This window comes from Argiope bruennichi, chromosome X1, assembly GCF_947563725.1.
Source record: "Argiope bruennichi chromosome X1, qqArgBrue1.1, whole genome shotgun sequence".
NCBI classification, from domain to species: Eukaryota; Metazoa; Arthropoda; class Arachnida; order Araneae; family Araneidae; genus Argiope; species Argiope bruennichi.
This window is the reverse complement of record NC_079162.1, coordinates 89,028,324-89,047,009: the sequence shown is the minus strand read 5'-3', so window position 1 is coordinate 89,047,009 and position 18,686 is coordinate 89,028,324. Positions and strand designations below refer to the sequence as shown.

Genomic DNA, 18,686 nt, shown 5'->3' with positions numbered 1-18,686 from the left:
GCAGGTTTTAAATGAACGAAAATTTGATGCTTTGTTGGATGAAGCCAACTCGGTGTATAATGGCTTACTAATGTATAATAAAGTTCGCTGGTTGAGCCGCGGGAACGTACTTCAAAGGTTTGTTGATTGCTTGAAAGAAATCAGACTGTTTCTGCAAAATGAGGGGGAAATTGAACAATACCTGCAGTTGTTGGATATTATGTGGCTTTCAAAATTGATGTTTTTTACAGACATATGCCAACATTTCAATGAATTGAACGTAAACTTCAAGGCACAAATAAAAAAAATTGTCGCCATGATAGATCTCATCCGCACTTTTGTCGCTAAACTGCATGTTTTCAGAAATGATATTATTACAAGAAACTACAAACTTGAAAAAAAATATCACTTCCCAAACTTGAAAAAAATATCAATATTATATATCAAATTTAGATGTATATGAGAAACCAGACGAAGAAAAAGATATTGAAGAATTTATTTCCGTAATTGATTCTTCAATCAAGGAATTTTCAGCGAGATTTTCTCAGTTCAAAGAATTATCGAAAGTTTATTATCCCGATGTGATTTCATTTGACAAACTGAATTTTTCCCAATTCGATTGGTTGGAAATTGAAGAATTTGAAAGGCAACTGATTGATTTCCAGTCTAGTTCAATATGGATTTAAAATTTCATTGAAAGAGGAGAAAAGTTGGAATAGATTGAAACAGAAAGATTAACAAGCAGTATAAGTAAAAATGACAGTAACGAAATCTTGGAAATATGGAATTCGATTCCAGACACATTTAACCGTTTGAAGAAGCTGGCTCATGCTATTTTAACCCTATTTTCATCTACTTATGCCTGCGAGTCATTACTTACAGAGATGAATAACATTAAAGACTCGCTTAGAAACCGTTTAGCAGATGATTCCCAATTCAGCATGCATTCTGCTAAAAGTAACACCTTACAATCCTAATATAAGATATTTGTCATCTAATCTGCAACAACATAAATCACACTAATGTTACTTTAATTTGAATTACACATAATTAAAACATTTACTACTATACAGTACAAAATATATTTTCCCTTAGTAAAAAAAAAAAAAAAAAAGAGTTTTGAGTTGTTAGTATTTAATTTTATCATTTTCCAATTTATTTATTTGATGACACGTCCATACCTCATTGAACATTTCTTTGGAAAAAATGGCACGTTGATCCATAAAGGTTCGCCACCCCTGTACTAGGCCAAGCAACTGCTAAAATATATTTGCATAAATGTGTCCATTCATTAAAAACTTTTGATATCACCAATTCTATATGCATAAATAACTCATTCCTTTATCTAAAATATTTGGTTTTAAGTTAAAATATTAAATTAATAAGAAAAAAAAAGCTAAGGTATTTTCTCATAAGTTATTGAAGTTTGTATTGTCGTTTAATACCCATGGTTAAATGTATTCTTTGTATTTGAAACATTAAACATAATCTCCACTCTGTATGTTTCAATCTTTTCTTCGGATATTCTTACACTAAGTTCCATTTTTAATTTACTAGACTAATACTATATAATTTGTGTTTGGATAGAGTAATTAGAATACGATACGCAAATTATGCGTGAGAAATGGAGTAAAAAATATCAGCAATAAACATTATTTCTTAAGGAAGCTTAAAACAGACTGACAATATGGGGGAATGCACAAGTTTTCTTTGATATTGGACAATTTTTGTTCACTAAATTAAGTTATTTGCGATTTGAAATGAGAAGTATCATTTGCCAACAGTTTCTAAAACTCTCCGCGCTTTTGCGCATGAGTTAAGATGGGTTTAATTCAGCAAAATAGGGGTGAGAGGAAATAGAAAAGGGAGAGATGTTTACATTTAATAATAATGTAAAATCTGGAACTGCGCATATCTTTCTATGTGTCACCCCTTAGTGAGGCAGAATCGTCGAAAAGTGGTCGTCTCAGGATACTGAAATGAACAATCCTTGCTAATAAAAGAAATCATTCCTTTTAATGAATAAATTGTTAAAAAAAATAATAACATACTCCTATCAAAATTCCATTGCAGAAATATTTAAAAACTTAAAATTTCAAATAGTTTACATTGCAAATATTTTACTTCGTCTTCAATATTAACATTAAAACTTCTAAAATGTCAGTAATGAAATGATGCGCAGTAATGAAAATATTTCAGAAAACTATGTCGACTAATCCACCAACTCTACAATATTTGATTAGCTTTAATTTCATGTAGCTAAAAAATTACAAAGAATTTATAGCTTATCAAAAAGTTAACAAAAATAAATTATTGCTAGTTTTATTTATCAATAGAATTCCATTAATAAATAGAACTAGTCTGCCATGATTGGTGAAAATTTAATTTTGGGATATAGCGAGCATTTTACAGGAAAACAAAGGCGTAACGTCAGAGCACAACTCGAGGAAAAAAAAAAAAAATAAATAAAAAAAAAACAGAAGCAAGATGCCATGCGCTCTGACGTTTATCATGTGATTGAAATGTCACATGAATTGACTTAATAGTAATAATATAATTAGTTGTTAAGAAGATTTTGTTTCTCTATTTTGTTTCGGGTCTTGGTTTACTGCTCTAATGTTTAATGGAAATTATCTCAGACTGTTGAATTAAATATTTCCAAAAGAAATCTAGGTTTGGTAATAAAATTAAAAATAAAATAATGCACTTTTAGATCGATAGAGTTTTTTAATCGAAGAAATAAGGTTTCTGTGTTGTATAAAAATAACCGACATGTATTAACGTCACAGATGCGGTGGTCTGCTGTTTTAATTTATCGTAAGGAAACAGCCATTTACATAAATTTTTTGCTATTGTTTTATAAAGTATTCGACTGATCAAGAATTTCTATGCATTAAAAAAAAATTAATTTGGGACTATTTTTAAAATTGACTTCAGAAAAACCAGTAATTTTAATGGAATTCAGATAGAACTTCCTGAAACTTAGTAGTTTTAATGAAATATAAAACTATTGTTATTTAATAAGTACAATTTTATTTTTTAAATAAATTACTTTTTTATTTATTTATTTTGAAATTTTTGAAGTGGCAAGACCTCGGATTTGGATTACATCGACTATGCTATTAGAAGTTTGATTTCGACTACAACAATATTTTAATTCAAGTCTCCGCTTTCTATATTTTCCATTATGATCCCATAGACAAAAGTCATACTATCGGTGGACTACCTCCATCGGTTGTGACTAACTTAAACCCAGTAGGGTAAATGAGCAATGAGATTTGTAGATCTTAAGATTATAAATAAATTGATCAAGCATCTCTATAAATATTTTTTCCCCAGGGTGAGTTAAATTTTAAGAAAATATTTCATTATTGTTATCATATCATTTGAAAATCGTAAAATTTCGAAAAATCGTGCGATACTTAGTCCCGTCTTTTACTTTCGTATTTGGATTTTTAAAAAACGAAGAAGAATTTGACATCTAATTAAGGGATTAAATAAATTTAGAAGGCAAAGACTAATAGTTATAAAGAGAACTGAAAAGTAAACCGAATGAAAATTGATGGCCAATTCATTTCCCCTAATTTCCTTTGTTCTATAACTTTAATATATCATGCAAGTAAAAACTAGTTTCATTTCCTCGCTATAAAATGTATATAAAAGATCTAAAAAATAATTTTCGATGTAAATTCGCGAAGAATTAAAAATAGTTAATAGGTACCAATATTTTTTTCATCTACTTTTTAAGAAACCCGTTAGGGGTGATCAAAAAAATTTGGTAGAAGACCCCAAAAGTAATTTTTTAATGCTATTTTATTTATCTCATTAAATAATGAATTTACTGAATAAAAAAGTAAAACTTTAGTTATACAAATGATAATACTCCCTGAAAGCAATTGACTAGCAACAACGAATTTTTCTTGCGAATTCAGATGACTTTATAGATATTTTTGACATTTGTTACGCCTCAGTATCTCTCCTTTGAATGTAAAATGGTCGTCAGTAAATGTGCTCTTCCAGTTAACCCTTTCAAGGGCCATGGGAAGTATGCTTCCCATCAAATTTATTAATTTTTGAATGAAGTTATATAGATTGGGAAAAGTTCTGAAGAAATTTTTCAGTAAGATTCTTTGGATCTTCATTTAAGAATCTGTCGATGAGCTCACATTGATGATTTAAAACAATTTTAAATAAGCATCCCATCTTTAAACAACTTTTTTCAGAAGGAAGGCTAAAAGACACCATTGCTTAGTACCTATTAAAAAACAATTTTGTTAAACTTTCAATAATTATAAATGCAACTTTATAAAAATAGTCTATCAATTTAGAAAATTAAATGTCTTACATTTTACTTAAGGAAATTAACTTACATTGAAAATATACTTTGGATCGGCATATTATGATTTTCTTATCAACCTATGATAGGTTGATAATCAAGGATTTAATTATATTGAAATATAGTCAAATGACATGATTATTATTATAAATATAATAAATATTACTGTCAAATATGTTTAATGTGTCTACAAGGAACTCAAATCTGAATTTATAATGAATCTCCGATTAAAGAGGCATAAATTGTTGCTGGCCAAAATAGTACTCAAATCTGATACATATATTTGGAGGAACCTTCAATAATCTCGCCATTTCCTTTAAAAAAATTGTCAACATTTTATGTCAACAAAATAAAAAAAAAAATGTAGTAGCGCAATTGACAGATTTCATTCATATTAAAAAAACACAAAACATTTAATATGGCAATCATTTGACAAACTGCAATAACAGCAAATTCTTGCACCATCCTTTACTAATAAATGAAATTTTTATAGTAATATTAAAATGAATGGGCAATGGCAGCAGCAAAATATTTCCATGTTTTATTTTCGTTGTTTATTCTTAGTTTCCAAATACAGTTTATTTTTACATTTCGTCTGTTACAAAATACCTTTGATTCAAAGATATAAAAATGGAAGACTCAAAAACAATAATACAACCATTCTTTTTAATATATAACATATCAGAATACAAAACTCGTTATAAGAAATATTTGACACTTATGCTCATGCAATTAAGTTTTATTTTGGGGGGAAAATGTAAAAACCAAAAAATAAGCAGCTCAATATGTAAAACAACTCCCTGATGAATGACTAAACTTCACAGTATAATGCAATAGACACATGCATAAACACTTCACAATGTATTAAATACTTTATATATTATAAGTCTAAACACAAAATAAATGTTCTTCAGAAGTGTACAAAACAGAATAATTTTTCTCGGATTACAAAACTGTTTTGTGCTTATTTCAGTAAGGCAAGAAATTTAAAAAAAAAATTAAAACTTTAAAATATATTATAAATAATACACATAACCAAATAAGAATTTTTTAAAAAATGACAAAATATCGAATTGATTTTAAAACTTTTCTACATTAGTAATTTTAAGTGAACATACATATAAAACCACAATCATAAAATATTTGTCAATATGTAAAATATCATAGGATGCAGCAAAATAATTTTTTCAGAATATAGATATTTCCTTGTAAATAAATGCTGCTATGCAAAATTGTTCCGTTACATAAGATTTAATTTTTTAACATTACAGTAATACAATTATATTTTTTTAAAAATATGATATTAAAATATTATATTAAGGGCACTTCTTATCACAAGATACTTAAATGCATGGAAATGCAGATATATACTTTTAGATTTTTATACAATGTATAAAATCTTATATAACAAGAATAAAAATAAAGACAATTAGCCATTTCTTATGGCACTCTTATTTTAAAATTGTAAAGTATATGTATTAATAGTCATTATTTTAACTGTAGACATTTTAAATAAATACAAAAAAGTTGAGGAAGTTTGAAATATCCCCTCTAGAATAAAATAGTATCAAAGTAATCTATGTGTGTAAAGATTTGAGCTTAAAAACTTTATATACTTTAATGAACAAATGAATAAATGTGTGAAGTTCTTAAAACAGGATACCTTCACCATTTAAGAATGCCAACATTTCTTTTTACAAATGTGCATCGATTCTCAGGATATTCAAGTTATGATCAAATGAGGTAATGTGAACTACTTTATTTTATTTAACAAAATAAAAATATTTTATTAAGGTAACTGTTTAGGTAGCTATTTCAGCATGTTGATTCTTAAGAAGTTTCATTCACTGAACTTGCAAAACCTTATATGAAAAATTCAAACTACAGTGACTTTCAAACAAAGTAAATATCAGACACAAAAAAATGTGTATATATGTAAATGAAAAGTATATTCTTATCAACCATAATTTAACATGTAAATTGCCAGATGGTGTAAATACAGAGCACTTATTTTAATAATGACAATGCTATTTGAAATACTTAGTAAATTAAGATAAGCATTTAAAAGATGACTTTGAAGCATCATATTAATTGGTTGAATTGTATAAAATTTAATGCTCTGATACTGACATATTCTAAAGAGAAATATCACTAAAAAATTCAAGCTTCTAAAAATTTTGATGAAATTTCTTTAATAAGAAATTTTAATTAATGAAAAATTAATAGCTTATTAAATACATTAACACTAGAGACATAATGCAAAGCAATAAAAAAAAGTAGTCGATAATCTAATATTATCAACATACTTTTAAAAACTAAATGATTGTGTTATAATATTTAAATATACAGGTAATCTATTTCCATCCATCTTGAAGACTCTGTTTAGACTTAATAGAATATATCAAAAACTCTTGTATCTAAAATGCTGATATACAATAATAAAATGCAGTAGCCAACTAGTTTAAATGACTGAGGTAGATAAGTACTATAACATGAAGCAACTACAATGAGAGAAAATGCTTTTCAAAACGAATAATATTTTAATGAAGAGAAGCTAACATAAATATTTATTAAAATGAAAGTGAAAACCATTGTTTTGATGCGTTAAATCTTAAAATACATATTTAACTAATTGAAAACGAAATACATAATAAGAATCAAATTTATGCATTAATAAATACTATGCAATGGAATGTTAAGAATTTGATAGACAATTTTTTCAATAGAAATATTTAACTTCATTATGGGAGATGGGATGCAAACTTACAGATACATATGTCCTTTTAAGATCACTGAAATAATTAATTCATTCTTAAACATTTTAAAAGTATTCATGGGTGTTTAAATTAAGACAGAACAAAAAAAAAAAAAAAAAAAAAAAAAAAAAAAAAAAAAATGCAAAGGTACAACAATTCCATTAACAAAATAATCCATTTTTAGAAGCAATAGATAAGTGCGTGTCTTACAAATACCAGAACAGTAAATTGTCACTGTAACAATGAATTGAATCCGTAATCATAATTTAAAACAAATTTAGCTGCTATAAGATAAATAGAGAGCAATTCATTCTGCATGAAAATATGTAATTTGTACTGAAATATTTTCAAAATACAATAAATATAAAACTGTTTATAGAAAAATATACAAATTTCACTGCATGACATACCGAATATTTAAACAGAATCAGAATAATAAAAATTTTCTGCACATAATTCATTATAAAAGAATATAATATGTGAGAGACAATGAATATGCGAGGTACTACAGATGTACAATTAATATATAGATTTCTAATACCAGTATACTTAATGCAAATATTTTGAAAAATACTTCTTACAATCTTATAGATTTAACATTTGGAAGAAAGCACACACTTTTAATTAAAATTAAACATAATAAGCAAATACTTTTAAGCCCTCTTAATAATTTCAAAAAATGTGCACCTATGATAATTCTATTAGGTATTACAGAACGTTTCTTAGGATAACTCTGAAATTATAATAAGATAAAGCACTTTCTAAATTGATCCGCAAAGTAGTAATAACTATTATTTTCAATGAATTTGCATGTAAAATGAAGATATCACATTCAAACTATTAAGAAGCTCTTTGTTTCTTTATAATGGAAATATTCACAGAGTTCAACTATAACAAAATAGCTATACAGATGAATAGTTGTATAGATAGATATTTTGAATTTCCGCAGCAACAGAAATCTCCTTTTACGGTAGCTTACAGTTATACAATGAGCAGATAAAAAGTTTATAAAAATATTGTTGAATTTAATATATTCCATCATTTGTAGCACCTGCACATAAAGAACAATCGCTTCAAAACAAATTTCAGATCCAAAATGGTTCTTTAAAGACACAAAATACAATAAAGTCTGCAAAAAGATTTATTTTTTTTAACTTTTTGATAGTCAGAAGTATGCAGCGGAATATATTCTTAATGTATGTAATTCTTCTACAAATATGCTTTCAAACTAAATATTAGCAGCCGTTATGACAATGAAAGTGGAGAATAATTGATATCAGTCGAACAAAGCCTTAAACAAACAATGAACACCTTCATCTATAAGTTTGAAAACATGCATCATGTAAGGAAAAGCAATTGACAAAAATAATAAGTAGTAACTGTTTAAGTAAAATTATCAAATATGTTACTAGGTAACTCCATTTCAAGCCTAAAAACACTCTCCTCACAATTCCAAAAATATTTAAGACATTTATGACTCTTCTCCCAACAAAACAACAAATTCTAACCAAAAGTGTTTACAAGATCTCTTCCAAAAGAAAAATATCAAAACATACAAATTTTATTGCTAAGACAATCTGAAGAGTTTGTCACTGTAAATTCATAATATTCTAAGTTTAAATATATAAAAAAAACGACTAAAACGCTTTGATTAAAAAATCATACGAAATACACATTGAAAAGTTAAAATACGGAACTTACAATTTTTCAAGCATTAGCTTCGCTTGAAATAGGGATTGTTGCATAGTTCTACATAAAAAAAAAAGTAACAAAATTACCTTTAATAGTCTAATATATAATTTAAGTATGACATTGACATGCATCATGATAAAGAAGAATATGTATAGCTTCTTATGTCATATGGTCAATTTATAAATTCAGATTTTTCAAGAACAAAGTCATCATTTAAAAATTAAAGAAAATTACAATTTTGTTTTAAATCCTCTAGTTTATTTATAGATAAATAAGAAGAAAATAAATGCTGGAAGAAAGTTTTTAACATGGAAAGATTTAATTCTGCATTTACTTTTACTAAAATACACATTGATTTTCTAAAGTAAATGTCCATATGAGCAATTTCTCTTAAAAATTCCATCCCATCTAACAAAGGGAATTCTCAGTGTTCTGCATTATGTGAGTGGAAATGTGTAATTATCTTTAAAAAGTAGTTAAAATTTTATGCAGTTACGACTACGCAGTCTCAAATTTTAAATATTTCGGTTAATTCGTTCCTATCAAAAATATAAGGTGTTAAAAAATTTTGAAATTTTTTTACACATGATGATAGGTTAAAAATATATTGAACAATTAAAAAATAGAATATTTAAAATTCAAAAACTAAAATTAAGCTTTTAAAAATAATGCTTTTTGCATCTTTCAATAATTTGACATTTGCAATTAAACAAATCTGATAGATTATAATAAAAAAAAAGATTTGTATTATTATGTCACCTTTCCAAAAAAAAAAAAAAAACACAACTACACACATATGCACGAAAAAAAAAAATCAACCTGAAATCAGTAATGTAAAAAATCTGATAAACATTTTCTATAATAGTAATGCTTATCACAGTTTAAAAATATTTATGGAACATAAGGTGGTGGTGGATCAGGAATGGCAGCATTTTTCATTCCTTGATCTTCATTCTCTAGTAAAGCATCCTCTTCTTTAGGAATATCACCTTCCTCCTTAGGAATAACTACAGTAGAATATTCAGGTGGGTCCACATCGCAGCTTTGCTCAATGAGGGAACCATATGATGGAGGCGGTGGCGAATAACCATTCTGCGGTCGATAGTCAGGTCTCTGGCGAATAACAGAAATAGTAGCAAAAGTAGCATAGGGACGACGAGGTGGATTATGATTATGACTATTTTGATTATTATTGTCCCCATTTTGTTCTCTGCTGTCAGAATCAGCATCGTCATTATCCTTTTTACGACACATAGAGCGAGTAATAAATCTTATTATTCCAAAAAAGAAAATCACAAAGGCGCATGCAACAGCTATTATAATAGCTACATTAAAGGTATTTTCCAATTCCACCTCAATGGCCTCAGTGGTTGGAACTGTTAACTTCCATTTAATATCAGCAGGATGTAAGGTGAGAGGCATCTTACTAACTGAAAAAGAAAGCAGACGAAAGAAGATAGAATAAAATTTTAATACATTTTTCGGGGTTGGGGAAAAAATTGAAAAATATCTTGAAAAATTAATGGAAATTAATTAATTATCGAAAGAGACAAGATGATCGGTTAATGGAAGAGGTATAAGCTCATTTTCCTGTATGGAATTTTTTAAAACTGAAAAATCAATTGGATGTAAATGACATATAAAAAATCATAACTGATATAAATTTTTGTTAAATATTATCATGAAAATCATATTACATATACAAAGTTTCTTAAAAAAAATTACAATACTTTAGCTGCTTTAAAAATAATATTGATGAAGCATTGCTATGACATATTAATTAGTTAAGTTTTTCAGAATATTAGATTACATTTTTTATCAAACAATGTAATAAAATGTCAAATTATTGGTATTTATTAAATCTCATTTGATACATTAAGAATAAAAAAGCGAATATTAAACTACAATATCCAAAGTTTTTTTTATGGATATAGAGAAAAGTATAAAGAACTTCTATATGTTTTCATTTTCTTAATTTTCTTTCCACAAATGAACATAAAAAAAACAGTGATTTTGGATTCAAATCTTGATAAACTACTGACTCGTATTTCCTGGAACACATCGTATAAGGAACAGCAAAATACATAAAAGTTATTAAGTTTAGGAAATGTAAAGGAAAGTAATAAAATTAACTTATTTCCTAAATATCTGTATATTGAGAAAATACCCTAAATCTTTTTTTCTTTTATATTTCTGCTCACTTCATGCTACCTAAAATTTCCTATTCTGCTGGCACTCAATTTGACAAACTGCTTAAAAGAAAAACCTTGGATGTTGACATTATAATATTTGAAGATAATATAATAATGCACCCCCCTGAAGGTAAGGAGATTCCCAAGAATTTAAAGAGTATCACATTTTGATTCATTTAAACATTTAATATAAAAAAATGTGTATTCAGTTACTTTCTAGATGGGCAGCAAAATATTTAATAAAAACTCAACTTTTTTATATAATAAATATAATTTTTAAATTTTTATTAGATTGCAGGTTAAATATTCATAATGATAAATTTACAGAATGTTGTATATACATTAGCAAAACTTCCCTAAACATGATAAACTTTTAATTCAGCTATACTTCCCCTTTCCTCCACAATTTTGTCATATTTTAACTTGCAAATGTCCTCTCAAATATAAGTTATAAAATATCTATTAAAAATTAAATTAGACATTTGAAATTATATTCTTTTCTATAGGCTTATAAAGAAAATTTGCATGTAAATAACAGTATATGCTGGAGAAATATTGAAAATATTTTCAGTTAATATCTAAGATTTTTTAATTATTCATAAATAAGAAATGCTACACATTAAAATTTACTTTTTATGAGTGTAGTGCTTAATTAACAAACTTGCATGGATGACTAACTAGTAACTAAAAATGAAACTTTTTTTAAAAACAAATGTTAAATGTAATGTTCTTTGTGGGGAAAAAATATACAGATGGAATATAACATAAAAATAAAACACTGAAAATAATACCACATTTCACATTTATAATCTTAATAGTTGGCACCTAGTGGTTCAAAAGAGAAGAATCAGTCATAAATATTATTTGTACCTATTATGCTCTCCAAAACATGTTTAAATAAAGAATTTCATAAAATATTAATGCATTATCACTAAAAGTTGTATCACTTTGTATCCTATTGGTAACATCCTGAATATTGTTACAAGTCTGTAAAGTTGCTTCCCAGCAAGGTACGTTCTATCACCAGAAAAGACTGATTTACAATCATCTGTATTGGATGCTGCTCGGGTGCCGAGCCAGTGATCCCAGAGCTTGGCAACAAACTTGGGGACAAAATAGATAATGCTGGAAACTTCGAGAATTTTAAAGATCCGTCCATTAGGAACCGACATACGCCTGATTGGCCTAGAAGATTCTCGGCCCACCTCCCAGGAACTATAAAACGCCGACAGTCTCAAGCTGCGAGGAGTCGTTTTTTCTGATTCCGTTTTCAGCCATGGAAGAGGACGATAGCAGCGAGAGCGGACACTCAAGTAGAAATTCCTCAGTATCACAAGCTTACATTTCAAACCCAGAGGCGGCAATCCGAATCCTTAACTCAGCCTTACAATCTTCCCGCAGATCACCAGATTGGCACTTATCCCTTTCTCCCGCTCCCAGTCTCTGCAACTCGGTTACAGGAAGACCTTATTTGGATCCAAGAAGTCACCAGTTAAGGCAAAACTCAGACGTCAAGTCTAATTTTTTGCAAGGAAGGAGATAGCCTCGCTATGCGAGGCGGGTGCTGCATAACTGCCAAATCTCACTGCGAGAATTCGTAGCGAACCAGATCGGGATCGTAGACAAGTAACGAGTCTTCGAGAGGATAGCGAAGAGGGCGGAGTGCCAGTGTTGTGTGGAGCCCAAGCTATAGCTGAACTGGGCTGTGTGCCGAGTCCTGTAGTCTATTCAGGGAGCAGCGTCGTGTCATCCGTGGAGTAGCCAGCCGTTTAACTGTGAGAACTTCAATCGTTTGCAGAGACCGTAGAACGAAGCCCCGATGATCCCCTCTCCTGTTGGATTCTGTCTGGCCGCTTTGTACGCTGTGGTCGATTACTATTTGTGGACTACCGTTTGCTGTAGTGTGCTGTCTTGTGTGTACGTCTCGGCTGTATATAGTTGTCGTCTTTGTATTCGTCGTCTGTGTCTTTGTGTTAAATAAACGTCGTCATTGTTTCCTACTGAGGCCTGCTGATTGTGTTTTCACACCATACACCCACTACAGGCGAACTCGGTGATCCGTAAAAATATGTTTATCTCTTTGAAAAAGGAAACATAAGTTTGGAACAAAGAATAGAATAAAAGATTTTAAAAAATAAAAGATACTGCAAAATGATGAGAAACTTCAAACCTTGGATACTGCATATCCTACTTCTAGGACCAAACTCATCACTTCCATCTGGGCAGTTTAATTGTCCATCACACTGGAATTCTTTCCAAATGCATTCACCAGAACCACACATGAATTCATTATCAGAGCATCTGCCATTACCTACATATAACAGAATACAGTTCAATAAATTTTATGAAATAATAAAAACACTGAAGTTACATTTATTGCAAAACTTCTATTTACTTCAATTTAATATTAGTATTAAGAGTAAAGTAAACATGTGGTAAGAGGGAACATTATTTTATGTTACTTAAAAATATGCTTAAATGTCACTTTTCATTTGGCTGAGATTAATTTATCACTTAATATTCAAATTTTAAAAAAAATATTATTCCATCATAATTAAATATCATATAATTCATAAAAAAATTAATTTTGGAGACTTTTTAAAAAACAATTATAAATCTATAGTCAAATTTTATTCATTTGTTTACAGTCAACAGCCCATAACAGTTAATATGGACAGATTCTGCAAATTAGAATCATAATCCTGAAGGAAGGAACTGGCCATTTATTCAGTTCTCCAAATTTCTAAAGTAATATGACGGTATTTCATCCATGATGACATATGAACTACAAACACATGCTAGGCAGATCTTTTGACTTCACAAACAAGATTCTGCCCTATGGGCATTGAAGTTCTCAGAAAGTTTGGATATAATTTAAAATACCATTATTTTATTTTGGTTGATAAGGTAATTATAATAATACTAATAGTGCAAAAAAACTATGGAAAAATTCCATTTTATAAAATTATATCATTAATTCTCAAAATGCCTAACTGCTCTAAGTAAAATTTAACAAAGAGTACCTTTACCTGATAGATAATCTTCTAACAAATATCATGGTATTCTCAATCAGATGTCTGAAAACTGCTGGTGAATCTTATTTTTCTTTTTACAACATTTAAAGGAAGCCCATTTAGTTGATTTCCTCACCTCTGGAATTAATCGGTTTTAATTCATGCTAACCAATGAAAGCTGTTTAAATAAATTTTAACACAAGTGAAATGTAGCTGTTTCAAGCTGAAGTACACAATCCTTTGTCTTGACAGATAGAAAGCATATTTAAGAATAAGTTCTTGCATTTAAAGACATAACTACTAAAACTGTTTATTGTTAAAAATAGATTCCAAATTTTTACATGAGGTTAATATGTACTTTTTAAAATATATTTTAACATAAAAAATAAAAAAGAAAGAAATAAATGGCAACATTAAAAACCTTTCTTACAGACTATAAGGAAACATATAAGGAACATATCAGCATATATACTTGATAATTCTTTCTTATGCTGCTTATTTTCAAACATTTTTACCTATTTTCAAACCTATTTTAATAAGAAAAAAAAATTATTTCTACTTATGTGACATACAAAACTCTTCACAAAGATTTCCCATTGCTCTCAAAATCAAATAATTTTTACTTTCACTGTACGAGATTAAAAACTGCATTGACAGACCAACAAAGTTGCTGAATGAACTATTTTTATGGGATTCCCCTGTTTTGAAAAGTGTAAAGCCAAAGCACAAATTTTAATTCCTCTTTCTAAAGTGGAGACTTATCAGATAATATTTGCTGCTATAAATGCTGCATTTTCCCCATAAAGATTAGGGAGTTGAAGAACCGTAGAATGTTATCCTAACTAGTTATCACCTTTCACCATCTTTATCTAAAAATTTTGTAAATGATTTGAAGACATCAATAAAGGACCTTTTGTATTTTTACCACGACAAGTTCTTCAAGATGTTGACACAATGCCAATATTAGTCTTGCATAAAAGCATTAATGTTGTGTTTGTATATATACATATTTAAAACATAATCAATCAAAAACAATAAAAAAACATTAATTGTATAAAAAAACCCTTCCCTATATAAAGTAGGGGGGAAAAGTGCAAGTAGCAAAAAGCAAATTATTTAATAAAATAAAAACAAATTATTAAAAAGAAAAAGACGGAATGCAACAAATATGAGGGAGTTACAATTCAGGTTGTGCTGTGGACATAAATAATTTACCAAAGAGACAAAAATGCATTAAAGTAAAAAGAAAAAAGCATTAAAAACAAAAGAAATTCATTATCTAATAATGAATTTATATGTTTTCACAGTTTTCAATATATTTTTCCTCATTATATACACTTAAAACTATGTCAATTAAATATAATCACCTCTTCTATAGGCAGTTGTAAGAATGATGCAGCTTCTCTCCAAGTAATCTCCATTATATGTTTTTAAGAATCTGAACACAATTTTATTGCCATCGGATACAAGAGATGTTGCTTTATCATTATAATTTCTTGTCTTATTGTAGCCTGGTACCAGCTTTAAGGATAAATCAGAGCATATTTCATGAATAACATATAAAAGTATATGTGAAGACAAAGAATTACCACATTTGTATCAACTACATTTGCTATTTATTAAAATTTAAGAGCTATTTAAAATGAAAAAAATTAAGAACTACCGATTCATTTTTTTAATCAACCATTAAAAAAATTCAAAATCAAACTAATTAACAGTTAAAATTTTGTAACTGATTAAAACAATTGAAATGTACTCAATTCTACAAAATACATAAATATGCATCCAAAATGAATATATCATGACAAAATTTTAGAAAATAACATTACAGGTTAAAAAAAAAATGTATTATTATATCAAAGTCAAGCTATGTTATCATATCAAAGCAATATAATCTGAAAATGATCTGCTGTATTTTACAATGCAGTTCTTGGAATCAGCAAAAATATTAATTTCAATATTTTTTTAACAATGAAATCATTGGTTTTTGATCATTTCAGAATATTGCAACACATAACTGCTTGCATAATTAATGTAATAATAAAAAGCTGCATAGACTACAATTCTAAAACTGTTCTTTACATCTCAATTTCTATGAGCAGTAGCAACTTATTCAGAACCATGAAAAATCTTTATCTTCATACAAATTGTCATTTTATAGTTAAAGATCTAACAATGGAAGTGATAAATAGATATTACTAAGTTGCCAATAAAGGAAATCTGCATCATAAGAAGCTATATAAATTACACAGGAGAGGAAATAAATTAATAAAGTGACTGATTTCATTCAGTGTATTTTCTTTTGCTGAAAATAAGCAAAAAATCTTGCATATTTCTATAATAATCTATGAAATATCAATAAAAAACATTGATCATGCAATAATATTAAAAAGAATATTAAGAATGAAATAGTTTAGCTTGAAATAAACAATTCAAAAGCTTTTTTTAAACCTTGTGAAAATTTAACTTCATGGAATTAAATATTTTCATATCTTCTTGAAACTCCAATTTACAAAATAAAATTTTGAAGACATTTGTAAAGGTAAGAGCCAAGATAACATTTATAATAATTTTAAGGTAAAATTATTAGAATCTAAAAACTTAACAATTATAGGAATATGTTTAAAATAATGGGAATATATACCAGTACTTATAATATCTTGTATCAATTATTTTATACAATACTTACATCTTCTAAACTTTATTTTATTTAAGCATACCATTTACCTGAATATAATCTTTACACCCTTCATATACGGCATCAGGTCTGTAAGGACCAGCATCCAAGTTAACAATCACACCAGTCAAAGCACTATAAATAACAATAGTGCAGTTACTATAACCTTTAGTCATCATATTTTTCAGTCTGAGAGCAGATCGCATTCCAGTAGCTGAGAGAAATAACTCCAAAGTATCATTGTAAGGACACACATCTTCGATGAATTCTGTGAATAAAACAATTTAGAATATCATTTATTCTGAAATCCATATTGATCACAGGTAGTGTCTAACAAATAGGCTCAATTTAAATGAAGACAATAAATCTAATAAACGTCCAGAACAATATCAATTAGAATAAAAGAAGAAATAAAATAAATGACAAGTGTTGCAGAAAAATTTGAGATGCATGTTTGCTCAGTTCAACTTTAATAAAAGATATAAATCCATGCAATTTTCAGAAAATACCACATATTATGCATCTTTTATAATTTCTTTTTTAAAAATCTACATTTTACAAATTTTCTAACATTTAATAATTAAATGTCAAATTTATAAAGACAAATTCATAATATGATAAAATATACAAAAACTGAAGGTAAGACAAAATTGAATACGATTAATTCAATAATTCTTAGCTTTTAAAAAAAAAATTCCATAAAAAGTTATCACAAGTTTTAAATATTACAAAAGAAATAAATGCAATAAAATGATATTTTTAAAAATCTTTAGACACAGACTGAAAAGGATCGATTTTGCACGTTTGGCTTTTACCCATTGAAAGCTAAAAATATAAAAATAATTAATAATGAAATAAATATTAAAAAGAAAAAAAAGAGAAAATCAAGACGAAAAATTAAGGAAACTACAAATTTAAATTTAAATAAACCAGTAATTAAGATGCTTATTAAAATCTATCCGTTTCAATCAGACAGAAAATGATAGGATTTTTGTACGTTTAATTTTTACCGGTAGTCACTTCTTAAATATACAAATAATTATTCGTTAATTGAATGGTTAAAGAAAAATAACATACAAAATGGTAACGAAGAACTGCAAACTTGAAAATTTGGCCTTAAATAATCCAGCAAATGAATAATTTAGAGAAAATAATAAAAGTATTCTAGTGGAACAACGATCAAAATGAAATCCAAAGTTCCTTGTTTTAAGTTAAAATAATATCAAATTCATTGATATCACAATTTATAATTGCAAAATGAACTCAAATAAAAAGTAATAAAAAATTATTAAAAAAATAGTGTTTATAGAAAAATATTTGAATTTTCTAGTATTATTCTCTTTTTAAACGAACCATACAAAATAAAATATATAAAAGAATCTTTTAGCTGAAATTCTGTTTAAATCAATCGATTCAACTCTCAAAAATTTATTTAACTGTCATTAAAAATGCACCCGGTTAAATTTTTTTAAAAAGTTTTTTTTTAATGTTAAAAACCACCTGTCACACGAGCATCATGGTACTTACTTGTTTCAACGATGTCAAATCTTTGGTCCGCAAAGGTTATTTCTGTAAAAAGTAAAGAAAACAAAACAGGTAAACAAAGTCCTAAAGAATTAAAAACTCCCATCTTATAAAGGAAAGAAGAAAACTCCAAAGTAAATTAGTCTTGTTTCTGTTTCTCAAACACTAGCCCACTTCCCTCACCCGGTACAACTTCTGACATATGACAACAAAATCATCAACACTAGCACACGCACCTCGGCTTCTTGACTTTCTTACGTCACTCAGAAAGCTCCTTTTCATTGGCTGTTGTAAAGTTTAAATAGTTTTGTCCAATAAATATTTCTGATTTGTTTGGTCCCTCTACAAAACGCATTTATAAATTTTTAAAAATACAAAAGAACTTATTATATAATTTTAAAAAGCTGTAAAGTTTATAATATTTTATATATAAATATAGATTTTCAAAATTTGATTTTAGGAAATGTGGTTAGGATGGATGTCGTCGCTCAAGAGGCAAAAAATGGGCGAAGCATT

At 27.7% G+C, this 18,686-nt stretch overlaps 1 protein-coding gene across 1 annotated transcript; it reads right to left on the bottom strand.

The window, feature by feature from the left end:
* Positions 1 to 4,967: 4,967 nt before the first annotated feature.
* Positions 4,968 to 18,364, bottom strand: LOC129958871 (uncharacterized). The gene is made up of 5 exons (XM_056071593.1): positions 18,174 to 18,364; positions 16,697 to 16,914; positions 15,337 to 15,490; positions 13,126 to 13,266; positions 4,968 to 10,193 (listed from the first exon to the last, which is right to left on the bottom strand). The coding sequence occupies exons 1-5, from the start codon at positions 18,274 to 18,276 to the stop codon at positions 9,655 to 9,657; spliced, it is 1,155 nt and encodes a 384-aa protein (XP_055927568.1). The 5' UTR covers positions 18,277 to 18,364; the 3' UTR covers positions 4,968 to 9,654.
* Positions 18,365 to 18,686: the final 322 nt, after the last annotated feature.

Bases quoted from the DNA above. Each gene is read 5' to 3' on its own strand.
- LOC129958871 (XM_056071593.1), bottom strand. From the start codon at position 18,276: ATGGGAGTTTTTAATTCTTTAGGACTTTGTTTACCTGTTTTGTTTTCT. The intron at 16,915-18,173 runs GTAAGTACCATG...TTTTATTCACAG, and splicing joins ATTTGACATCGTTGAAACAA to AATTCATCGAAGATGTGTGT. The intron at 13,267-15,336 runs GTGATTATATTT...TGTTATATGTAG, and splicing joins TACAACTGCCTATAGAAGAG to GTAATGGCAGATGCTCTGAT.